At 31.3% G+C, this 27804-nt stretch overlaps 1 protein-coding gene across 3 annotated transcripts; it reads left to right on the top strand.

Annotated features, from left to right (window-relative positions):
- The first annotated feature begins 3706 nt into the window (after nt 1–3706).
- LOC134691151 (L-tyrosine decarboxylase-like) lies at nt 3707–27804 on the top strand. 3 transcript variants are annotated; one of them, XM_063551438.1, is made up of 12 exons: nt 3746–3832; nt 6100–6231; nt 12836–13194; nt 17519–17836; nt 18139–18457; nt 18698–18837; nt 19157–19528; nt 20740–20955; nt 22101–22358; nt 23060–23185; nt 24534–25001; nt 26716–27804. In XM_063551438.1, the coding sequence occupies exons 3-12, from the start codon at nt 12913–12915 to the stop codon at nt 26920–26922; spliced, it is 2706 nt and encodes a 901-aa protein (XP_063407508.1). In that variant the 5' UTR covers nt 3746–3832; nt 6100–6231; nt 12836–12912; the 3' UTR covers nt 26923–27804. The 3 variants fall into 3 exon arrangements, with proteins under 3 accessions (XP_063407506.1, XP_063407508.1, XP_063407507.1); XM_063551436.1 differs by lacking the exon at nt 6100–6231 and having other exon boundaries at nt 3707–3832; XM_063551437.1 differs by lacking the exons at nt 3746–3832; nt 6100–6231 and adding an exon at nt 11267–11355 and having other exon boundaries at nt 26716–27803.

Here is a 27804-nt window from a genome sequence, read left to right as displayed (position 1 = left end):
GACTGTCATTATTATAAGCACAATTAGTATGTGTTTGTTATAATTTCTTCTCTTTGGAACTGAAATTTCTTTTATTCCATGACAACATTTAAATGTAGTTTTTAACATTCACGTCTTTTGGTTTCCGGTGGATATTAACTTCATAAGCAATCATACCACATCTCTTTATTTTATATTGACATAGGTTGCAGTTTGGTGAATATATGACAAAACCCCGCTGATTTTGATTTTTTTAAAGGCTTAATAGAGAAAGAAAATCATGAATGTTGCAATATGAACCTATGGTTTCATAGGGGGAAATTGCCTCATGTCACGAACAATAAAAAGTTATGAAACTCTGACTAAAAACAACTTGTTTTCTACATATTGTTTGCTGTTTTTCATAGTCCGCACTCCAGTTCACATAATTAACTTCCACTTTCCTGTATAAATTTAAATTCGTTACGCGTCCGTTTCATTTGGACAGTACATTAACGGACTCCCAACGGATAACAATTTTGTCAAAGGAAAACTTTTATTTTCACCCGTTAATCGTCCGTTCGTGCTATCCGGTAAGACCGAGGCTTTAATGTGTGACCGAGGCTAAATGAAATCTCATCGTTAACTATGGCATATTAGCAGTTTTATAATAGATGTTGCATAATTGTTATATAATATTAGATTAAAACTGTCACATGTGCCGTGCATATCAACATTATTCTTATGTTTTTAAACAAGTTTTAAACTATTTCTGTCCGAGCGAATATAAACCACATTTATCACTTTATACAATTTTAAAAATTATCTGTTCTACATATATATAAAACCACATGTATCATTTTATATAATTTAAAAAAAATCCATTCTATATATATAACCTGATATAAAAATTAGTTTTTATAGCATAACACTTAAATTTATATATTACTATGTCCTTTAAGAACATGATATTGGTGGCTCCTGCATTTGGATAACTACATATTAATCTTATTCAATATAAAAAAGAAGATGTGGTATGATTGCCAATGAGACAACTATCCATAAAAGACCAAAATGACACAAACATTAACAACAATAGGTCATCTTACGGCCTTCAACAATGAGCAAAGCCCATACCGCATAGTCAGCTATAAAAGGCCCCGATAAGACAATGTAAAACAATTCAAACGAGAAAACTAACGGCCTTATTTATGTACAAAAATGAACATTAGCTATGAGGAAGACCTTAATATAGTAATCCTGTTTTTAAGTATAGTTTATGCTTGTGTTGTAAAGTGTTCAAGCATTCGTATTTCTGTGTATTGGCTTGAGTGTCATTTACACTTGACTCCTGCATATGAACAACATTACTAGTTGTTCGTATGCACCAGCCACGGGGAAGGACTTACCTCAAAAAGTGGTGTTTTTTTTTTTAATTTATAATGGATTTGATGCTGCTTCTGATGCATGGTCAAATAACACTCAACATACTGGTTTACGTGACTACTTAATTTATATTTCTTTTTTTTTTTTCATTTTTTTTTTCTTTTTTTTTTCTTTTTTTCTTTTCTTGGGTATTGTCTATTGCAATTGTTTGCTATAACAACAAATTAATGTACTGACTATGACTATAATGGGTCCTCTATTGGAAATAAAATGTATCTTAATTTATAGAATCGCATGAAGTAAATTTATTATAGTTTTTACTAAAATTTTGAATATTGCATTTCTTTATATTTCTCAGAAATTAATTTTGAATTATATATATATATATTATCCGCAGCCAGTACGACATATGTAGATGAAAGATACAATATCCTTATAAGATCGAACATTTGATCATGTTGATTCAATTCATTTTAAAATCAATTAAAGAATGACTGTCTAGGATAAAAAAAAAAACTTCAAAAATATGATGCGTACTGAATAGCCTGCGTACAAATGTAGCATGCTATTGAAAAGTGTGCACCACATTTTGAGCTTATTTCGAAAAGACAAAAAAAAATCACCATAGCAATCATTCCTTGTAACTTAATTCTAAATTCCAGTTTTTAGGAGTAAATCATAAAAAAAATAACGTCAATGACAAAATTTTGTCTATGTCCTTATAGACACACAAAACTTTCAATCAATCAGAAAACATGTATCATCCAAAATCAATGTAGTTGAAAGTGGTTCCAGTTATTTTAACATGTTAGTAAAATGGGAATGAATAAGCAGCATTTTCCAAACCTTGATATATAAAGTTTCACTATAACACAGTTTACTAGTTATCTAAGATTCTTATCAATAATTTCGATCTTATTTACTCTAAGATAAAGAGTTTGGCCAAGCCTCAGACAAATTTGCAACACCTTGCATACCAAACAGACTGTTTTGAATTTACAGAGAAAGGAAAAAACATAAAGTATCCAAAACCTCGCTGGGCTTACTTAAAGTCCAATCATTTCAATTGATAGGAGAAAATAGTATTGAAACAACACCTATATGTACGATCGTCAACAATAAGCAAAACCCAAACCCTATAATAAACTATGGCAAAAAGAGAATCAATTCAAAAAGAGAACATACTGCCTGTTAATATTATAACAATAAACAACAACAAACATGACAGACTGAAACCAACAACAAACACCGAGTTTGAACAGGCACGTTAAGGATGTGGCGGGTCGGACTTCATTTGTAAGCTAGTGATATTTTTAAATAAGTTGTTTCGTATCTTCTATAATTGATATTGAATTGAGTGGCTCTTGTGTTATTTATAAGGTTGGTAATCGCAAATGACCTTTTTATGTAATTTATTGTCAGATAGTAAGACAGAAACATGTAGACTTACGTGATGAATTGCACAATCATTAAATAGATATGTAAAATAAAAATGTTTGATCATTTGGAAGAAAAAATACAAAACCTGTATTCCTTATTGAGTATAATGTGATAAATTATGGAACATGTTTTAAGTAATTATGGTTGGGTTTTCCTTTTGAGAAAAGGTCTTCTTTTTACTTTTTTCTGTTATTGCATTATCTAATTTTCTAATTGTTTACTTGTTTTCTTTTGTGATTCCTTGTAATTTATTTCAACCAGATGCTAATCTTGTATCCACGAATGTTTTTTTTTTTATTTAGATACAATTTTCTCGATCAATTTTATAGTAAAATTTTGTGTTAAAGTGTTGGTTTTTTTTCTCTCCATTTTATCACATGAGGAAATTAACTTAAATTGATTGCTCTCTACTTTTATGACATTTCTTAGAAAATTTGCCTCATCCACATCTAATTTACAGCGCCATTTAGTGTACTACGTAGTTTCACAATAACACTAAATCCCGATTCTTACGTACGGTTCTGATTGAAATGTTGGTTTTGTGTAACTTTTTTGAAAACTCTGCAATTAATAACATGCTGTGAACAATGCCTTGGATGGTGTATGGCATTGCTGCCAATGTAAAGACAGGCCGCGCGTTGTTGCCGATGTAGAGGCAAGCCGGGATCGACTGACACCTATAAGTTTTAAAATTCAAACCTTGTAAGAGAATAAAAAAAAAAAAGAATGCATAACAGTTACATGTACAAACAAGTAAAACAAATATTTTCAAGTATTTCTCTAATAGAGGAAAACAATAAATATCTTTATTCTATTTAAACTTGTTAAAAATTATTCTATATTAAATTTAAATCATTCTAAAAAATTAAATTTTACGATTGGGGTGGAGTGCACCCACACGAGCGGGTTTCGATCTCACAACCTCAGTGTTGACAGTCTAGTGATTACATTACTTCGACCACTCGACCACCGAGGCCCCTGTGTAAATGTTTGTGACAATTAGTTTTGGATTTATTCTGCAGGGAAAACAACGAACATAACCTTCCAGGTAAGGACATCCGACTAGCAATATTAATATGTAGACAGATAAAGCACTAGTGTTCTATTAATTATGTAAGTATTTAATACATGTACACACTATTTTTACAATTTGAGAGCTAATTTATGCAAAATTGGGGAAAACCGATTGCACATGGTAGATAATTGTTAAATTGGGGGAACCCACATAGTTTATAATTGTTAAATAGAAGGAAACCCACACGGTTTAATTATAATTGCTAAATAGGGGACGGGGGGGGGGGGGGGGGACATGACATGGTTTCTAATTGTTCAATTGGGCGAAACCCACATTGTTTATTATTGTTCAATATGGAGAAATTACGGTCGCCATCATGATTTGGTTGACAGTTTATGAAATGGCACAGCTGACCACTGATATGTTAAAATTATTGCAGTAGTTGCCCTATTTTTCTCACTTGTGAACGAATGAGTCTTATAACATATTTTTAAATTGCTTTGAAGAGCGATAAATGAGCTATATTTACTTACTATTTTTTCAGAGCATTCAAAGCAGTCGTTTTTTGCTTGGATTTTTTTGCTCAGTTTTTAGTTTTCTGTGTTTGCTTTGCTCAGTTTTTAGTTTTCTGTGTTTGTTTTGCTCAGGTTTTTAGTTTTTTTATGTTTGTTTGCTCAGTTTTAAGTTTTCTGTGTTTGTTTTGCTCAGTTTTTAGTTTTCTGTGTGTGTTTTGCTCAGTTTTTAGTTTTCTGTGTTTGTTTTGCTCAGTTTTAAGTTTTCTGCGTTTGTTTTGCTCAGTTTTGATTTTTTGTGTTTGTTTTGCTCAGTGTTTAGTTTTCTGTGTGTGTTTTGCTCAGTTTTAAGTTTTCTGTGTTTGTTTTGTTCAGTTTTTAGTTTTCTGTGTTTGTTTTGCTCAGTTTTTAGTTTCCTGTGTTTATTTTGCTCAGTTTTTAGTTTTCTGTGTTTGTTTTGCTCAGTTTTTGGTTTTCTGTGCGTGTTTTGTAGTCTGTTCTTTGTCTTTTATTCGTGTTTTGTTTTGGACATGGTGGTTTCTGTTTTTCTTCGGATTTTGGTTTTTGATTGTCTCCTATGGTATCATCTTTGCTAAAAAAACAATATTTAGTTTAAACAGTATTTATTAATGAAAAATGTCAAGACAAATATTACAATGTTACATAAAGTTCAAATATGGGATTCGGAAACAAGTTTGGAAAAACTTTTATAAATCCGTCTCCCTAAAAAAACATGATGTCTTACCATTTAAAACAAATATACCTAAAATATATTCATATGAAAAAACAAAGAGGTCGGGCTAATTTATCTTCAATTCATTTAGCACGGGAAATTTTCAAAAAGTATTTCAATCTTTACATAAATTTACAGTATCAATATGTGTCTGTTAAGGTTTTATTATTAATGGTATGACTTTCCCATTCAAACCACAAAACTATATGCCAGAAAAAAGTATTAAACCGCAGTTTTGACATATCTTGTCAAATTTTCAGTATTTTTAGAATGTACAAGAAATAAATAAATAACAAAAACCAAATTTATATTTATATTTTTTAGAAACAAATGTATGTCAAGATTTTTGGTCGCGGCGTCTTTCGCTGCACAATTTGGCATAAACATGAAAAGTTGAATCAAAATACTCTACAACTGTAAGATTTGACATATTTTAGAATTTGACGATGTGAGTGAAAGCGATATGATAATAGAGAATAGTTATCAAAGGTACCAGGACTATAATTTAGTACGCCAGACGCGCGTTTCGTCTATATAAGACTCATCAGTTACGCTCATATCAAAACATTAATAAAGCCAAAAAAGTACAAAGTTGAAGAGCATTAAGGATCCAAAATTCCAAAAAGTGGTGCCAAATTCGGCGAATGTAATCTATGCCTGGGATAAGAAAATCCTTAGTTTTTCGTAAAATTTGAAGTTTTGTAAACAGGAATTTTATAAAAATGACCACGCTATTGATATTGATGTCAACACCAAAATGTTGACTACTGGGATGGTGATACCCTCGGGGACGAAACATCCATCAGCAGTGGCATTGCCCCAGTGGTGTAAATAGTTATCAAAGGTACCAGTATTATAATTTAGTAAGCCAGAAAATTGACCCTACCTCTGATCCTCTTCAATACCAACATTCCTTTGTCATTTTTTACTATTTTGATTCGAGCGTCCCTGGTGAGACGTTTGTGGACGTAATGCGCCCTGCAGTATCAAGTATATATCAAGGGTATCAATTTATTTGATATGTTGTGAACGTATGTTTAATTTTCTACTTATAGAAAACAGATGGTCACGGATATGTTGGACTTATTTTAACCACCTACCCCGTCCCGCTAAGTTCAGAGCCTACAGGATGAGCAACATGACAACAAAAGACAGGATGACAATTTATGTATAAAAAAGAAGTCAGGGTAAACTAGAAAAAAAGCAGGTCCAAATAGAGGGAAAAAAGGAGAGATTACAAAACAAAAAATTGCACGAATATTTTTTCATTCTAGCACTTCCGCCCATGAACTTACCCCTCCCCAAAAACATCAAATGGTAGCTCCCTAAACTTATGAACCTAGAACGTTAAATGTCCGACAATGTACGAGAAAGTAAACCAAAAAAATATGGGGTATCATGGCACAAATCTCAGTATATGCACAGCAAAACACACAAAAAGCAAAGGAACAGCGCTTTCATTTGTGTTCCTCATCTTAAAGTCCCAGTGATTTACTATAACTGTGAAAATACAGAAAAGCATGTTGGTCAAGTTAAAAGGACAATGTTACAATACATAATTGCGTTTTTTAATCAAGGCAATTATTTAAATCAAACGATTTGTAACAAGTACCATCTTACTCAATTTACAACACCAATTTTGTTTCTTCTCCGTAATGGTTGTGTTTTGGTTGACATTTGCAGCAGATATTTTGTCCATTCGGTAATTTTCTTGCATTTTTCATACAAAGTATTAGCTACTTTGTCAGAATATAATGACACTTTTTTCATATATATATTTGAATGATATTGTGTATCTTTAAATATTTCATTTTTTATTAGAATCACCGCTGGTGTGTTTTTTTAGCAAATTATGGACTTTTCATTGCATTTTGGGCGGGGGGATCGCAGTGCGCTCATCCTTGCCAGATAAATACCCAAAACCATGTGTCTATGTTAAATCCTTGTATATACTTAAAGATGTTCGCTCATCTTGTATTATAATTTTTGCCAGATAATTGTAATGCTCTAGTTTATCCGGTTTAGTCACGTTTCTCCAACATTTGATAATAAGACTAAAACAACATTAGGGATTAGGGGTCCTCATAAGGACTGGCATCGTGATAATTACCTGTAATTCATCTATATCAGGTCTTAACTAAAATATTGTAAAAGGTGATATTATCGTTAAATTTATTTTATATCAAAACATTAACAAACCATATATTTTTGGTCGAGTATAACCCGAAACTGTTACGTAATTATTTTCATCCGTATTTGATTCACAAAATTAAAAAGGTTATTCAACAAAAAAATCCTTATATAGACAAGTGAAATCTTAATCAAACTGAAAATTTCATAAAAAAATATCAAGAAATAATCTCGAAATTATTTTTTTTTAAAGTTTTTTTTTTTATTAAAAGTAACATGAAAAATAGAAATGTTCACTGCTGTTCCTCATTTTATTTATTTATTCTATTACTTGATATATATTTGTAATTGTGTTACATGTAAATGTTAACATCTAAACCAATGCAAAACAGCCAAGTTTTATTTATGTAAAAAGTCAACGAAAGCTATTATCTTCTAGTGCGAAGAACCATATATCTACTTAGTCGTTCTGTCTGTATATGACAAGAGCCGAAGTCAGTTTTCATGGTATGCTGTCTTAGCAGACGAAAGAGTCAGTCGTATATCTGTCCACTTTTTCGACGAAAACGGAGCTGATACAAATTGGGTACATCACATCGCGTCGTGATCTATATAAAGTGTTTAACTGTGGGAACTGGCTTGGCGAATATTGTGCACTACATGCACTAGTATTTTCGATTTGCACAATTAATGCAAGTTGGCTAAGAACTTGAAATAAACTGTATCGGTAATAATAAGCTGCGTTTTGTACTTTTATATAAGCTTAATGACTCAAGATATATATATGTATGCTGTAAAAATTCTTCTCGTTGGCAATCATACCACATCTTCTTTTTTATGTTAACTTCAATGTCATATGGTCTCTTGTAGAGAGTTGTCTTATTGTCTATCATACCATGCACATCTTTTTTTATACAAAATAAAAATACATCATTGCGTTAGATTATATCGACTTTTACAATTTTGGGAGACTATTAAAAAATATATATGTCTTTAAAAAAATATATACCTTTGTAACAATATTTTGGTTAAGAACAGGTGAATTACAGGTAGATATCAAGATCCAGTCCTGAACTTAAGAGGACCCCATAATCCCTAATGTTATTTTAGTCTAATTACCAAATGTTGGAGAAGCGTGACCACACCACACCTTTTATCCTTGTACGAAAAAACTCATCAAATATACCAGGATTTAATTTTGTATTTACGCCAAACTCGCGTTTCGTATACAGGAGACTCATCAGTGACGCTCGAATCCAAAATATTTAAAAGGCCAAATACAATCTGCAGTTGAGTACTATTAAACGTTTTGCCAACTTCTTTTCTGTTCTTTTCATAATTTTATAACTTATAATCTAAAAAGCCATATTTGAAAATCTTGTAAAATCCTTGATATTTTTTCATAGTTTTTGAAAGATTTTTTTTTTGCCAATGTGAATATTATAAAAAATCTAGAAAGAATCGTTTACAGCCAAATTAGTTATGTCTAGAATATTATCTCAAAAACAAGAACACGGATCCTTCATTATTTTTGTTTCCTTTTAGTTCCGTTATTTATATACTACTGTATCAATTTAAAACAGTTTTTAACAATGTTGTTATTTTGAAACAGAGTAGCGAACATCCTTAAGGTCACGTAGACTACTATTGTGTCCTCTACAAGGAGAATTATAAATCAAAATGCAATAACATCCTTTTCAAAACATAAAGGCTCTATTGAAAAAAATGGATATGGACTTATTTTTACTTATAGATAAGAAGATAATAGTTATGATGTTAAAGAATAAAAGTAATACCACAATAGATAGATATAGAAAGATGTTACTTGTATATAAGAAATTTATTTAAAAAACAATTTAGTGTTTTTTTTCTATTTTCATTCAAATGACTTTTGAAAGTTAAGAGTCATGCAAATTCACATGAATATATATAAGATGATGTCGTATAAGTGCCAATGAGACAACTCTCCATTTAAGCCACAATGTATAAAAAGTTAGAAGATATAGGTAAAAAATTACGGCCTTCATTCAACACGGAACATTGTCCTACACCGAAAAGTAAACTACAAAGGGCACCAAAATGACTGGTATAAAACAATAATAAAAAAAGCAACGGTCTTACCTATTTAAAAAACGAATAACGAAGAACACTTATGAACCACACTTAGGGCTGGTGCATAAAAATGCAGCGGGTTTAAACGTTTTAACAGGCACCAACCTTCACCCTAACCTGAAAATTGGCTGAAATAGTAGTGTAACATGCAGTACATCATAAAAAGACACACTATGAAATGTCAAATTAGTTTGAATCGAAAGAAAAGACGACGACTTCTTCTATAGAAAATATTCACTTGGATCCACATGTATATATTTTGTGTAAAATCTAAATTTGATGATTCAGGTCTTAGTCTTATACTGAACGATCAATTAGTTGTAAATATTGATTGGTTAAAGAGTATGGTTAAACAACGATTGACAGATCAGTGCTATCAGCATTGATTCTCACAGGTTCATGTACATAATGCATCCAGGGGGACTTATATTCATTATTCAATTTTGAGTTTGGTTTTGAACCATATTTATTGCGATTATTACCCAAGGACAGATATTATATATCTAAATTTCGATACTCGAATTTGAAGTTACCTATTGAGACGGGTAGATGGGCGGGGATCACGAGGGAAAATAAAATATGTACATTATGCAATAAGGGAATAGGGGATGAGTTTCGTATATTGTTTATCTGTAAAAATGCTGACGTTTCTGCTCTAGATAAAAGTGTATACCAAATTATTATGTAATAAATCCAAGCAAGAACAAGTTTACTGGCTTGATGTCTATATGTACCGTGCAAGTCCAAAGGAAATTATCAATTTTCGTGATGAAAATTGTAAAATACTTAAACTAATTACTAGTATACCAATTGTTTTTTTTATAATACTATGTACTATTTGTGTTTCGTCTGTCTTGTCTCGCTATGTATTACTATTATGTTTGTATATATTGTCCTCTTGCACACCTGAATGTGTCTGAGGTTATGAACACATCTTGTGTGGTAAAGAATGTTTTCTTAATGACGGTTATTTCCAAAACACGTGTTGAATGTTCTAAAATCGGTTCCTTTAGAAAAGGCGAACACTCATACATACTTTGATAGGTAAAAAATCGAAAAATAAGAACAACAGGCATATGACACCAACCTATCGAATGATATTTTATGTTTTATTATGATGTTAAAGAATAAACGTAAAATTATGACAATGTTATTTATTTTTGGTACTTATAAATGTCAAATTTATTAAAAAAAATATTTAGTTTTGTTTTTTGTATGTCACGTAAATCTAAATGATTTTCAAAAGTTATTACTTTAAGAGTCAAGCGAATTTTTATGAAGACCGTTTCTCATTTTATTTTTAGACATTTAGCCAAAAATTTAAAAAAAATGAAATGACAAAAACAAAATATGATTAATTATAATGACTTTCAAAGTTAAAAGTCAATCGAATTCATGTTTCCAAGAAAAAGAAAAACTCATTTGTTTTAAAAAATTTAGGAGATAAAAAAACAACACAAGGAAACACCCATATAAATTATTGCGCAGTTGAATTCTTAAATAAACAAAAATTGCATAATTTCTTTAAATTATCACGTACACTGTTTATATTTATGATCCCCTTTTTAATGCACATGCATTCTCGTATGTGACCTAACACAGCTGTATGGTTGCTAGGTATATTTCTAACAGATGTTTTCAGGGAACACATCATGATAAATAACCAAATCCTGAAAAGTTTGTAAACTGAAAGATTTATTTAACATGATAATAAGGAAAGAAAGAAACGTATTAATTGCGTGTCATGAGGAAATGCTATAACATGTATTTATATCTTGTCAAAGTCGATAAAAAACAAGGTATTGTGCAATGTTTTTGAAATTTAGAACCACACAGATCTAGTCTAATATATTATTAAATTGTTTAAAGGTCACTGTCAAACAGTGTTAATTACTTGTCATTTAAAAATGTGGTTTTCAAGGATATCAATGGATATATATACTTCTAAGTTAGTTTGTGAAATCTTCAGTCTTTCTCATTCTATAGACTACGATCTTATAGATCTAGTGAGTTTGTTACGTTTTAGATTTCTGGACTACACGTAGCAGCTTTACTGTTGATATTCTAAGGTACACTTTTGATATAGTTTCTTCAACTCGAACAGTAAAGCAAAACATTTGCAACTGTTTTCTTTTTTTGGGGTATGCTTTTGTAACATTTTACTTTTAGTCCCTCGATTTGTTGATTTCTCATTAAAGCATACGGATATTTAGCCCAATTTTACATAAATTTATCTAAGGTGTATTTTAACATCTTTTACATATTTTATATCGGCACTTAAAGTTAACCAGTTTCCCTTCCCTTTTTACAACAATTTTTGGTCAATGTATGATATATTTATAATTTGTATATTGAAATGCTATATCAAGACTATTTTTCACCATTTACCAACATTAAAACATTTTATCTTAACTCTCCTGTTATGTTAAATGTTCGGTGTTTTGCTCGATTGAAACATACATATACAGATATTAAGTCCGGTCTTACGACATCTTTAATATCTGTTATTTAAAATGCATAGTCAGTGTTATTTTATTGCATTTATATGTATTTTTTTGTGTCAGTCATCATTGAAATTTGCAACAGTTTAAATGACCCAAGTCAATTTTTATTGGTGAAAAAAAATGCGTTTGACTGATTGTTGTTATATGTGCCCTATATTTTCCCTTTTTATGTAATACATTAGGGTCTAGAATTGCTGTCCTTCATTTCTGCATTTTATTCTTTTTGAAACTAATTTCCTCTATTCTTTATAAATTTGACCACTTTTTTCTATTTCTGTATACTGCAACTTTAAATTATTCTCTATCCTTCATATGTTTTCTCTATATATTCATGCTTTGTTGGCCCATTTATCTGTAATGAGATAATTGCCGGGCCATTATTCTGAAATCTGTGAACTCCAAACAGACCCTCATACTATATCCTAATAAACTTAGTGCACCGAGACCTTCATTTACATGTTTTGTTATATTTTATTAGTCTAATACATTTTAAAATAATTTACGATGAAAACAACGAATAAATGAATATAATAAATGCATTATTCTTTATAATAAAATCCACAACCTTAACATTTATTTTTTACATCAATGTATCATTACAATTGCCTGTTTTTGGAATTTTTTTTATAATCTTATACATAATAAAATAATTTACGATGAAAACAACGAATAAATGATTATAATATATGCATTATTCTTTATAATAAAATCCGCAACCTTAACATTTATTTTTTACATGAATGTATCATTACAATTGCCTGTTTTGGATTTTTTTTTATAGTCTTTTACATGATAAAATAATGTACGATGATTACAACGAATAAATAAATATAATAAATGCATATTTTTTATTTTATATAAAATTCGCAATTTTAACACTACATGGATGTATCATTACATGTACTATGTTTTAAAAGTACAAAAAAAACTTAATTATAGAATGAATTAACATGACAGGTTATCTTATAATAAATTACATCTACAATGTCGTTATATATTCCACTGAAGGACAAATTTGTCAGTAGTATTTGATCTTCCTTTCCAGTCTAACGAAGCGGAGTCTACAGCTCAGATCATTTCATTTTGAAAAAAGTAGTCTTAAAGAAAGGCAGGCTTGTACACATGGCGACTACCACTACTGGAGTACAAGGCAAAGAATCCCTTGGATCATGGTTCCTTGGTCCAAAATTAGAAAACCTTGATATCCTACAAAAATTGTGTGAATCTGCATTTTCTGAAGCTGCTAATTTTCGACAGTGTAGACATGCTGAAGACCTCGAATGTATCACCAGCGAGACCAAACGGAGTGAAACATACTCGTATTATATTGAACAGTTACAGAAAGAATTGGCAGTAGTATGCAAGGATCTAAAGAAATCGCACAACTTTGCAAGTACAAGAAATGTATGTACAATTATAGGTTTTGCTCATTGTTGAATTCAGTTGTAAACTTCTATATCATTTTGGTCTCTGTTGGAACTGTCTCATTAGCAATTATAACACATCCTTTTATTATATATGGCAACCTATGTTGGCCTTAAAGATATGAAAATTGAAACTGCGGTAATGTGAAAATTTTATAAAAACATATGTTAAAATGTTCAACTGTTTCATTTATAGAAGATCTTCACGAATTGCGGCATTTTTGGTGTACCGTCATACCTGTAGGTGATATCCGTGAAAAAAATATGTTTTGTTTAGTTTGGCAATATTTTCCGGAACATATTTAGGGTTGCGCCACTCCTCACTGACAATTTTTTATAATACATCTGTTGTAGGGTTGTCACTGACTCAGACGTACTTATGAATATAATTATTTTCTGTGACTGTATCTTACATTAATTTGTAGGATCCTTTACTATAGATAATTTAGCTGATCTGTAACAATAACATCTTCATGCCTTATATATCATGTACTGTAGTACGCCGCTAGATTAAAACTGACGTGGAAAGGTAACATATGGCCACCGAAAGCTCTTTTTTTGAGAGCCCAGGTGGTCGTGTGGTCTAGCAGGACGGCTGCAGTGCAGGCGATTTGGTGTCACGATATCACAGTAGCATGGGTTCGAATCCCGTCGAGGGAAGAACCAAAAATTTGCGAAAGCAAATTTACAGATCTAACATTGTTGGGTTGATGTTTAGACGAGTTGTATATACATTATGTACACAGCCATGTATCACCATCATTGATGGCGATCCGATGGTTACATCTGTTGTAGGGTTGTCACTGACTCAGACGTACTTATGAATATAATTATTTTCTGTGACTGTATCTTACATTAATTTGTAGGATCCTTTACTATAGATAATTTAGCTGATCTGTAACAATAACATCTTCATGCCTTATATATCATGTACTGTAGTACGCCGCTAGATTAAAACTGACGTGGAAAGGTAACATATGGCCACCGAAAGCTCTTTTTTTGAGAGCCCAGGTGGTCGTGTGGTCTAGCGGGACGGCTGCAGTGCAGGCGATTTGGTGTCACGATATCACAGTAGCATGGGTTCGAATCCCGGCGAGGGAAGAACCAAAAATTTGCGAAAGCAAATTTACAGATCTAACATTGTTGGGTTGATGTTTAGACGAGTTGTATATACATTATGTACACAGCCATGTATCTCCATCATTGATGGCGATCCGATGGATACATCTGTTGTAGGGTTGTCACTGACTCAGACGTACTTATGAATATAATTATTTTCTGTGACTGTATCTTACATTAATTTGTAGGATCCTTTACTATAGATAATTTAGCTGATCTGTAACAATAACATCTTCATGCCTTATATATCATGTACTGTAGTACGCCGCTAGATTAAAACTGACGTGGAAAGGTAACATATGGCCACCGAAAGCTCTTTTTTTGAGAGCCCAGGTGGTCGTGTGGTCTAGCGGGACGGCTGCAGTGCAGGCGATTTGGTGTCACGATATCACAGTAGCATGGGTTCGAATCCCGGCGAGGGAAGAACCAAAAATTTGCGAAAGCAAATTTACAGATCTAACATTGTTGGGTTGATGTTTAGACGAGTTGTATATATATATATATATACTATAGTATTTACTTTAAAAACAAAAAAATGAATTGTCATGGGGTGGCACAAAATATGAAATTATAAAAAAGGTGCCAAATTTCTAGAAAAGGGACTTATATAAAACATTTCAAATGAAGGTTCATATGTTTTTAATGTTTGAAGCAGATGTGCAACTTTTTTTAACTACATTTTCTAAAATAATACATTTAGCAATAAATACACATTAGATTAAGACAGACAAAGGAAGTTAAAAAATGAACAGGACCGTTTTCTTTGATGAATTAGCCCCAAAAGAGAGATATATTGTCCGCTTTAGACAGTTTAAAAAAAATTAGCTTGTTCTAATCGCAGTGAACGAATATCCTAATGTTCTGAAAAGTAAAATCACAAAAATTCTGAACTTCAAGGAAAATTCAAAACGGAAAGTCCCTAAAAATGTTCTGAAATCAGGCGATTCACGTCTGTTTCAATTTTATCAATAAGTTTTCTGTTTCGTAACATCTAAAATGACGTATATTACTGAAATACTAACAGTAAGCGATTCAGATGTCAAAATGATTTATTTAATAGCGGTAACACAATGTGGTTAACCATTATTTTTTTTCCCTTTTCGCTTGTCTGTTTGTTCCTCTAATTAGTTGACACTTTATTGTTTATTATATAGTTAAATAGTACAAAAGTTTACGAACAAAAAATCAACAAAATAGGGGGATTTTTATGTACTACCTTTTGGACGTGTATCTTCTAATTCAAGCACACATTAATAACTGAAGGTAAAGGAATAAGAAATACATCAAAATACGGATCAGCAGTTTCTTGTACCAAGTCAGGAATATGACAGTTCTTGTCCATCCATTTTTGATGTATTTTGTCAAATGATTTTTCCATGTGATGAAAGACTTTCCGATTTGATTTTCCTATGAGTTCAGTATTTTTGTGATTTTACTTTTTTCTCTCCACTTTAAACACTCTTCGGACCTGTCATGTTAAATCTGGTCAGATAAATTCAGGGATTCAGAGATATATACCTGAAGCTTTTAATCATAGATAAACGTTACAAATAAAATTATAATGTGACTGTAAATAAACGTACTTAATGTATACATACATGAATGTATCATAACTTTTTACATACATACATGGATACAACCTCTTTATTGTAATACGTGTTTAATTAACATGACCTAATGTGTCAAAATTTTGTTTCAATTTCATCAGTTAGTTTTCTATTTCGTAACATCTTAAATGACGTGTATTACTGAAATACAAACAGTAAGCGATTCAGATGACAAATTGATGTATTTCATGGCGGTAACACAATGTGGTTAACCATTATTTTTTTTTCGCTTGTCCTTTTGTTTGTCTAATTAGTTGACACTTCATTGTTTATTAATTAGTCAGAAAAGGCAGTTTGTAGAGCTAAAATTAATATAATAGAAACATCATTTTGAATATAAAAAAGTAAAATCACAAAAATACTGAACTTAGAGGAAAATCAATTAGGAAAGTCCATAATCACATGGCAAAATCAAATAACAAAACGCATCAAAAACTTATGTACAAGTTTAAATATAAAATGTTCCTTTTGATATATTGTTAAACTAGTATATGTCAGATTATAAAAAATATACAGTATGTTCTATACATTATGTTTACAATTTGATAATTTAACTTTCAATGATATACGTCTTCTGATTTGATAAAAGTTTTTGTATATGAACTCATAGACATGATTGTTCCTATGATCGTGACGTCATCAACGTTTTTCATGATTAACCCCTTAAAAATCGAATTCTAAATTAAATGATCAGCATGTTATTTTAGTATGCATCCAATTTTTAATGATATTTTATCATAGACTGGAAAAAAGTTGAACATAGTTATCAAAGGTACAAGGATTATAATTTAATATGCCAAACGCGCGTTCCGTCTACATAAAAAGTAATTCCTTTAGAAACAAAGGAAAATCTACTTAATACAGTAATGATTAAATCACGGATTTCGTTGCCACAAATGACTTAAAACCTCCACTATTCGTTCATCGATATACATATTTACTTTAAACTTGTTGTTTGGCTGTATTATAACAAAGAAAAACGCATCTCCTTATTTTAACGTTAATATTGTCAATTTAAAAATGACCCATATAAACTCATTGTTCTTGGGGAAAAACGTATACTTATATCAATTAAAAAAACATAGAAGGTTCTTTCAACATTTGTGTATGTTGTTCTTATTAGTATTTTTTCCCTTTTTTTAAGTCAGGACCTTTTGTGGATATTCATTTAGGTGCAGGAAATGCTTATCCTTCCGGAGCACCTGACTTCACTTCCGGTTTTTAGTGGAGTTCGTGTTGTTTCTCAATTATTATTTAAAACTGCTGATGTAAATGTCCTTTGGTTTTGAGAGTCTTTGTTTACTCCTTGGTTTTGATTGCTATTGTCTTAGCAACACTGAAATGTTTTTTTCCTCAACTCTTGCAACTGAATTTTTAAATCTTGATATTGACACAATTTTAGCTATCTCTGCAAAAGTCTTGCGGGTTTTTTGACACCAATTCCGCTGCAAATATCATCTCCAACGGTCATATAGTTTTCTAAATTCATGTATAATATATATATGCATACGAACTACTATAGAATTGACCTTTGTCTTTCAAATATTTTAATTAATGCTTTTAATATTTAAATAATAGGGACTGCCTCAAGGAGATCGAACTCTGCCAGGGGTTGTTGGTTATTTGGCAGCCCTGTTGTATACTCCAAACAACATCATCAGCAGTCATAGTCCAGCTGTCACGTCGATGGAGATTGAGGTCGGAGAACAACTTTGTGAAATGTTGGGATACGACTTAAAGAGTAATCCCAAACCTTGGGGTCATGTCACCAGTTGTGGCAGTATCTCTAATATTGAAGCATTCTGGGCAGCACAGAATCTTAAATTTTACCCACTGGCTGTACAAAAGGCAATGAAAGAATGTCCTGAGATAGCTGACATCATGTTTGAAACCAAGGTAAACAAGTAAATCTTTTATTTTTACCATAAGCTTTGTACGTTGATGGGCTTTTGTTTAATGAAAAAAATATTCTCATTTGAACTTCAATGCATTTGATGTTTTATGACCATTCCATATTGCCATTTGATGATGGACTTTCGGCCATGTGATGATGGACTTTCGTTTTGAATTTAGAAGTAATGCGCTTCATTTAGGTTTTGATTTGACCTTTGTTTTGTTTTTTAAAAATTTTAATCGAATTACAAGAAACTGCTGTCATCTTAATTTAACTGTACTCACTTTAATTATTTATTACATAGGTTAATCTTCCGGAAAAGACATCGCATCAGAATATTCAGGATATGTCTACTTGGAATGTTGCAAACCTTGATGTTGATAGCATCGTGAATATGGCGTCAAGTATAAGAAGTGATAAATACATTAAAATTATAGAAAAACACAAAGTTTCATACCTTGGATGGAACAGATTCTTGAAAACGCACGGACTTAATGAACCAGTGATAATAGGGTCTGCTGCTTGCCACTATTCGTTGCCGAAAGCTGCTTCGTTGCTTGGTTTGGGTAGAGACAACATACTTCGAATTAAGACTGATAGAAATGCCCGCATAGATATGCAAGGTTTGTACCTTTTTATTTTAACTTTAAGCCAAACAAGATATGAACCTTATTAACAGGAGACATTTAACCAAACAAGATATGAACCTAATTAACAGAAGACGTTATTGTTTTTGGTATAATTTTTATCAATTTTGTTTCCATTGGCTTCATATTTGAATTTCATGTTTTCAATTGTGTATGACTAGTTTTCCTCAATTTTGATTCGATCTGTTTAAACTTTAAGTTTAATGTATATTTCAGAGTTGGATAAAGTTCTACACGATTGTCTACAACGACAAATCCCTATCATCACGGTAATGGCCAATCATGGCTCAACAGAATTCGGAGCTATCGATCCACTCGAAGAAATCGTTAACTTAAGAAATAAGTACATGGCCAAGGTAAATATATATATATATATAATAAGATTAATTCATTTAAGTAATGCATATCGACTTCAAGTGCCGTGTATTTTTAAAGACCCATCAAATTTAATATGTTTAAGTTTTTTTGTTACTGCGCTTTTCTTCTAATATCAACTGTACATATATAGAAATGGAATTTACTCTCATCCAGCACAAACTATTACCATTTCTAATTTATTCATTGAAACCGGCTGTAAAGATATATATGAAAAGTTTGTTTTCATTTCCGCGTTTAGTTGTATATTGTGATATTTCATGAATTATATGTGCATACTAGTATTTGGTTTTGTTGTAGGGTCTCTACTTTTCTATTCATGCTGACGCTGCCTTTGGTGGATATTTTGCCTCCATGCTCAGAGAAGATGGCGAAAATTTGCCCAACAAGCTTCGTTCTGATGACTACTGTGCTCATTCTCTTCTGAGTGATTATGCCAAAAAGCAGTATTCTTTTTTGAAACAAGCTGATACCATTACTGTCGATCCACAAAAATGTGGCTTCACACCCCTACCAACGAGTGTCATTTGTTATAGAAATGGACTAATGAAACATTTTAATATGTTGAAAACATCATATACAGATTCAGGGAATGATGAGAGCACAGGAATGTTTACCTTAGAAGGTTCAAGACAAAGCGCTGCTGCAGTTGGGGCTCTAATGACTCATAAGGTAAGAATTTCTCTATTTTTAAGATTTATAAAGGGGAAGATATCAAAGGCTAGAATATATTGATAGAACAGTTTTGTTTGGAAAAGAAAATGAATATTATGAGTTCCATTCGTTCTTTGTTTCTTAATTACTAGATTGTCAAATCGTGTATAAAATGACTAAACTATTTCAACTTCATAATTATAAATTAACTGTTTACAAAACTTTGAATTTTTGAAAAGCCAAGGCTTTTCTACCGCCAGAATAGATTACCTTAGCTGCATTTGGCAAACTTTTAGGAATTGTTGGACCTCAATGCTCTTCAACTTCGAACTTTATTTGGCCTTTTATAACATTTTTCATTTGAGCGTCACTGATGAGTCTTTTTTAGACGAAACGCGCGTCTGGCGTATGTATTAAATTTTATTCTAGGTTTCTATGATGAGTTTATTCATACTTTATTTCGCCTTTCTAACTATTGAGGTAATGGCATACAACATTGTAAACCTGGTAACTATAATGAGTTTAATTATACGAGCATAAACACTGATATGCTATATAGTCTAGAGATCATTCTCTGGCTAAAAATTAAACTAAAGGCGCCTTTTTAATATTTATTGCTAATCAATGTAACGAGTTCTAACAGATGTAATTATTCGATTAAAAAGTTAAAAAAACAAAAATACTGAGCTCGGAGGAAAACTTATAGAGGAAAGTCCCAAATCAAAAGTTCAAACACATCAAAGAAATGGATAACAACTGTCATATTCCTGACTTGGTACAGGCATTTTCTTATGTAGAAAATGGTGGATTGAACCTGGTTAATATTATGTTTATCTTTATTGTTATAGAAACAAAGGAAGTTTCATTGTCATAATATAATATTAGAATGTATTCATAAATTTTATGAAAGCTATTCAACATCAAATGTTGACATGGATAATCATTGATACGGTCTTAAATATAAATTATTTGTTTACAAAACTTAGAATCTTGTTTATAAACTAAGGCTTTTCTACCTCAGGTATAGATTACCTTAGCTGTATTTGGCAAAACTTTTAGCAAGTGTTGGTCATTAATGCTCTTCGACTTCGTACTTGCTTTGGCCTTTATAACTATTTTTTATTCAAACTTCACTCAAAGTCTTTTGTAGAATAAATGCGTGTCTTGCGCAACACATACATTTGAATACTCGCATCTTTTAACGTATAACATCATTAATGATTTTGCAGGTAATTGGATTACATAAATATGGATATGGACGAATCTTAGAACATTGTTTGTTAGGTGCCAAAATTATGTTTTGTAAATGGCTTACGCTCGCCAAGGAGGACGATAACTTTGTCTGCTTCCCCGTCAAACCACTGCCAACTGGAATAGCACTGGAGAGTGTCAAATTGTTCATCAAGAAATACATCGAAGGAAAACCCGCTGACAAAATCCGAGAGGTAAAGCTAGCAGTATTCCCATTGATACTCAAATATAAAAGCAATGGCAAATTCAATTCATATAACCATGTATTATTAATCATTAAAATCTTACATTTTTTGCTTATAAAGAAAAGTTGTCAATCTATATGAATGCACATAAAATCATGCATTTAGAGACCGCTTTTCTTTTTTGCATACTAACTGTTTAGTAATATTATGTTTAAATTAATGGAAATACCAACATAAATGGGTCATATATTTACATTTACGGCTCCATAAGGCCCAAATCATATGAACAAAAAAAAAGATATTAATGAATACTACTACATCCGAAAAAAAAGTATAAAGATGAACAAATCTGTGTCAGGTCTCCCAAATCGGACTGCTAGTTCAAACAAAAAGTATAAAGATAAATATATATTTGTCAGGTCTTCCAAATCGGATAAATGCCAAAACTTTGACAGATATTAATTGATATATAACGTAGATTTTTTTTTTAAAGCAAACTGGTACAACTTTTTTCCTTATATATAATTCATGTTATAACTGTCCCATTTATATTTCTATTTCTATTTATATTATAATTTGATACGTTCTCAGTTTAATGGCGTTGTCAGTTTGTTTTAGATTTATGAGTTTGACTGTCCTTTTGGTATCTTTCGACCCTCTTTTATACATATACATATCACCTCATAATAGGAAATGTCGCGCTTCGCATACAATGCAATTTGTAACATGCCTTTGAAATAGTGATTTTTTTTTCTCCAAAAAATTTAAATACTTAGATTAAATACTATTAATTTAATGTAGATGTATATTTGAAATATCCTAACATAAAAAAACAAAAAAACGAACTCCGAGGAATTTCAAAACGGAGGGTCCTTGTTGGATAAAACAAAATAATTCAGATTGGTTTTTTTACTGAATCCCACACACCCCTCTTAAGTTAATTTGGGAAAAATTGGTTAACCCATATGGATATATGTAAAAACGATGTAGGATAAACAAAACTTGCAGCAAGTTTTACCCTCCACTTCCAAACTATTTGAATTGAGGTTTTTTTATTCTTCATTGATCTTTTGATGTTGTCCCTTAGTCAAATTGCAAAATCAAAAGCTCGAATACTTCAAACGAATGGATAACAACAAATTATATCTTTACAGAACAAAACTGCAATGGAGTTTTTGAAACAGATTGGTCCAGATTTGGTCAAGAATCCGTTTGTAGTGAATTTCAAAACCGGGAACACAATAAATGATGACGTTGGACTATGCAATAAGCTTAACAGTGAAATATTTCGTCGAATGACATTTACCAACAAAACAGAACATAACAACAGAGTACCGTTGACAGTATTTCATACAGTGATCGACGAATACAGTTATCCAGTCATGCTCGACATTCTGAAAGAAAACCTTAGTGTAAGTATATATGTGAAGCAAGCTTTTTTATACTTTCGAAGTAACCGAGAATACCTTGGTTTTGGTTGGGTTTATGTTCCCCAGTTTGTAGTATTCCATGTTGTGTACTGTTTTTTGTCTTTTGGGTCTTTTTCTTTTTCTACCATATTTTATTGAACATTTTTTACATCCTCCATTTCTCATCTATTATAGTATGTCAACTTCTGTCTCATTAGTATTCATATTAGTATATTATATTTATTGGTAATCCTACATACTAAGAATTTTCTTATCCCAGGAATAGAATACCTTAGCCGTATTTGTTGGCACAGTGTTTTGGAATTTTGGGCTCTTAATGCTCTTCAACCTGAACTTGTTTGGCTTTATAAATATTTTGATCTGAGCGTCACTGATGAGTCTTGTGTAGACGTAACGCGCGTCTGACGTATTAAATTATAATCCCTTTTATAACTAACAGTTACAATCGATATCATGCGTTTAATTTTAACAACGTTTAATTTTAACAATATAACGTTCAATGTTATGTTTGTAAGCATGCATGCAACATTTTACTTGATTTGAGCATGGGCTAAATCAAAAACGTATTTTTTGCCACCACATTAATGCATATTCTAAAAAAATAAATATGAGTCTTATTCCTTAATGTATTCAAAAGTATATAAATCACACACAAATTTATAAATATATTTCTTATATTCCAGCTTAAAGGAAGTGGTGGTCTAGAAGCCTCCATACATATCGTTTTGAGTCCCTGGTTAGTCTACAATAACAACACAGACATGTTTGCATCAACATTCCGACAGATAGTACTGGATTCTATAGGCAAGGTATGTTATATTTGTAGCAAAAGTAGAGTCTACCTACTTTTTTTAATCATAGCAGAATCTCATGCAATCGTAATTGTCTTGTTTGTTTCACTCACATAAGTTTGATGATAAAATTGAGTTCTATGCTTATGTCATATCAGTGAGAGGTTTCGTTAGCTATAAAACCAGCCCTTATCAAGAAATTCCTATATGAGGATTTTCCTGTTCCAAGTCAGGAATTTAATATTTGTTTGATGCTTTTGATTTTGGCGTTTGAGAAAAGAACTTCCTTTTGAAATTTCTTACAGTTTGGTAGCTTTGCAATTTTACCTTTTTATGATAGAACACATATTGTCACACAATATATCACTTATTTCACAAAATCACTGAAACTGATTCTAGGACAAATCAACACAAGCCCGGCCTACAAACTACAACCGACATATCAACAATAAAAAGAAAACAAACCAACAACAGGAACACTGTTGTGCAACAAAAACAAACACCAACATATGTGTTATACCACTGATAAATGATTTATTTTACAAATACGTGAAGATTTAAATACAAAACCATGAGGACTCTGACATGAAATTCGTAATATCAATAAACAATGTGATTCCAAGAACTCGATGTCAAACATTGAAGGTGTGGATAATGTGCTGATTAGTGAACATCATTTAATGTATATACTAGTATAATGAAACTGACATATTGCATTACAATCAAATATTTGACATATGTTTGGTGGTATAATTAGTTCGGTTAACCGTATGAAATATGTCATGTAAATTTGCATATTTAGCGAATTCTTTTCTGTTTTATTAAAGGAAATTTGTTATTTTAATGAACAAACGGTATTTGTTTTTCTTTATTTCATTTTGTTTTGTCTATTGTTTTTTTGTTTTTGTTTTTTTTGTTATCAGGGATGGGGCTTAATTTATTCATATTATTATCCTTTGTGGTCACTGATTGTAGGTTGGTTATTGTGGACTTTCGATCATTTAGAGCTTTTTACACATTATACGCAGATTTAAAATAAATCACCCATAACTATCCAAATTTTCTAATCAAATCCTTAAAATAGCGACACAGTACAAAAATTTTCTTTTGCTCCTATGAAATAACATTGTTTTGTGTTACTTCTTTTATGTATAACATGCCATGTTAATCTCTGCTTGTTCCAACATATATGCTATTGATTGCTGCTTGTTTTGATTAAGCTTGATTTTCAGCACTCAAAAACAAAAAGAACTTTCTTATGCAATACGTGTTCCTAACTTGCATGTAGGGTAAAAGCCCAACATTTTTGAAAGCCTAACATTTCATTGACGAGTTTAAAAACCAAGATTTTTTTGCTTTCTTGTAGATTACAGATGATCCTGTTTTACATAGTTTTATGGCAGTAGGAAATATGTCGGGAAATACAGTCTTCTGTGATTATATAACAAATCTCCAGATACCAAGTCATCAATATCAAGCAATTGTTAAGATGAAGTTTCTTGAAGAATCAGATGCTGAAGAGTTCATGCAAAGAAAAGAAAAATGTACAGAAAGTAAAGTTATTATACAAATTGAATCACCAGAAGTTCTCGGGAAGCTGTTAGACAACTCAAAAGACGCCCCATTTACGGTCAGCTGTTATTTTGATGTTCCTTCTGCTCAAAATCGTCCATTTCTTTCAAATGTCAAAGTATTAGTCGAAGACATTCCATTGTACAAACATGTTGATATGACTGTGGAACCTAGCAACGGACGGCAAGAGTACTTTCTGTACGGGGATGAAAGCAGAACTCAAATGTCGCGGAAGACCTCAAAGATTTCAGATTGTCTCCAGGTAAGATAATTATTGTGTTAACGTGCTTACGGCAAGCAATTGGTTAAGATTTCAGATTGTCTCTAGGTGCGATAATTATTGTGTAAACGTCCTAACGGCACACTATTAGGAATTCTTATAAACGATAATTTAATTGCTGAAAATGGCATTTCAAGATATTTAACCCGGAACCAGAATGAAAATATTTTTTATTGAAAATGAATGGCTGTTTATCATTTAATAGTTAACGTCATGATAGCTTAAATGTATGTCTAATCGCACTTCGGAATGCATAACGGAAATGAATTATGTTTAATTAAAACATAATTTTGTTTTATTGACTTCCCTTTGGAAATGAATAGAGTTCCTTTTAAATGTTTATAATATCATAATGCTTTGACTCAGCGATTTGTAAGTCCAAACTTAAAATAATATACAAACTTATTTTTGAATTAGTATTTCATAATTGAGCTGTCATGTGTTCGTATTTTCATTTATAAGGTAATTAAGGTGGTACCTAACACTACAGGGAGATAACTGTGTAATATCAGCTAAACGTTTTAATTACGTTGCATTATGAAGGCAATGTAAAGCTTCTCAATGATCAAAATTAGTGTTTGTCAAACTGCTATATAACCAGTGTATTTTTTCTGATAAAACGCTTGGTTCAAATTTTTTGAATTTTTTATATTTTTGTTAAAGGGCCAAAGTAAATACTTTATCAAAATTTTATGAGAATTAAACGAGCCAAATTAATTTTAGGGAAAGTGTTGGGTACCACCTTAAATTCATATTTTTTATGTAACAATATATTGATAGGCCATGTACTTACTTATCTAATAGTGAGGTTTTAAAGTACACTGGCATAATTGTTAACAAGACTTTGATGACAGATTTATTTTTGAAAGACATGTTTTATTTCCTTAATGGAACATCAAGTTGACAAGTATATCCGCCCTCACGTATATTTAAATTTTAATTTTTAATTCAAGTCAAGAGATGATAATGAGTTTGTCTGTATTGCCTTCTTTTCTTTTCTTTCTTCTTTTGGGCGTGATATATATATATATAAAGAATGAGATGTGGTATAATTTTCAATGAGACAATTTTATTCATCAAGAGTGATGGAAAAAGATATAAACAATTTCATGTCATCTATACGACTTTAAATAATAGACAAAACATGTCGTAAACTTCATTGTTTATTATTCATGCAACATGGACACAATTGCAGGAGACTATTTATTTGACATGTAACCTTGGTAAAAGAAATCCCGTCTGAGGCACAAAATGTCACTTTCAGGTTTATGTTTTGAGAAATATTTGGAATTTAAAATTGTGGTTTCTTAGTCAGAGCTGGTAGAACGTAGAATCTAACCCGTCAAAATATTCGTCAATGTCCAATGATAATTATCGTTACAAACCAATTGCATTAGAATTTACAATTACACATATTTGAAGTGCTGGTCATATTTAGGAACAAGGGAAATTAAGGATTCAAATGATTAAGACCCTAACGATATTTAGGCAATTAACATGCAACAATATTTAAGAACCCGTGTTTAGTGAAACCTTTTTTATATTATTATCATAGCTGGTTTCAATGGTTATGAAAGGTACCAGGATTATAATTAAGACGCCAGACGCGCGTTTCCAAAACATTTATTAATTGCAAAACATGCTCAAATTTCCAAAGTCATCGTCGCAGCTATAAAACTAAATTTTTGTCTTTCAGGTTGCCGTTTTGGAACATAAGCCAAACAGGATACCTCTACATCTGATCGAACAAGGGATCGATGTATCGTTCTTTTTATCTGATAAATCAAAACAGAAAAATGGTTCCGTCAAAAAACCTGAACACATCATTCAGTACCAAAAGATAGATGGAACTTTGGATACATCAACGGTGCACATAAATCAAAACATTCGACTTCAGATTTAACATTTAGTTCGAGGACAGGTCCAAAGACAGTTAGATAGGGTTATTTTAATTGCATTATGTTAATGTAAATGTTTCTGTGCCGTTGCAATTGTCTTTTCTTTATTTATGGTGTATATTTTGTATATATTCGTGTTAAAATTGTTATTGAATGACCTTTGTATAGGGTTTTTGGTGCAGCGTACTAAATGTGACTTACAGTTGTCCGATGAGTCAGGGGTATGTCAATCATTTTACAGTTGTTCTGTTAGTTAATTTTATGTAAATATAGCAGTTTATCAACTTTTGCCTAATCATGTACATATTGTATTAATAATTGTTATAAGGAAAAGCCGCTTAACGGTCATTTTCATAATTTATTCGTGTTATTGTTTTGAATGTACAGAAAAACTTATGTTATTTATATATAATTATCTCGTCTGTAAATAATATTGAGATTTCCAAAAACTATCTATTGCGTTTATCATTATTTCGTCTAATCCATTTTATATCTATTGCTTCTTTGCGTTGTATTGGTTTGCTCTTATCGTTCATGATGAATATTTACTGCTAGTGTTTCTATTTGCCATACTGTCTTGACATACACGTTTTTGTAAAGGCTATACCGAAGTGCGTTTAATTCTCTTCGTTGAATGTATTTGTGTATCTGGTCCAAAAATAAAGACTCCATTATTAATAAGTTGAAATGGGACTTTGTATGATTTTTTGGATAACTGTGTGGTCTCTTTAATCGACACGTTGTTGCTGTTGTGTCTTTTGTCTCATTGTCTGGTTAGAAGCTATTTGATGTATTAAGTGCTTTCAAACTGATTTGTGTTGATTATTCCTATTCCTAGTGTTATTTCATCAGCATGTCAGGCTATGGTGTGTTAAAAAACTATACTT

Source organism: Mytilus trossulus, chromosome 11, assembly GCF_036588685.1.
Source record: "Mytilus trossulus isolate FHL-02 chromosome 11, PNRI_Mtr1.1.1.hap1, whole genome shotgun sequence".
Classification (NCBI taxonomy): Eukaryota; Metazoa; Mollusca; class Bivalvia; order Mytilida; family Mytilidae; genus Mytilus; species Mytilus trossulus.
This window is presented reverse-complemented; position numbering and strand designations above follow the sequence as displayed.

Coding starts and splice junctions, on each gene's coding strand:
- LOC134691151 (XM_063551436.1), top strand. CDS start 12,913: ATGGCGACTACCACTACTGGAGTACAAGGCAAAGAATCCCTTGGATCA. Junction 17,837..18,138: donor ACATCATGTTTGAAACCAAG/GTAAACAAGTAA, acceptor TTTATTACATAG/GTTAATCTTCCGGAAAAGAC. Junction 23,186..24,533: donor TACTGGATTCTATAGGCAAG/GTATGTTATATT, acceptor GCTTTCTTGTAG/ATTACAGATGATCCTGTTTT.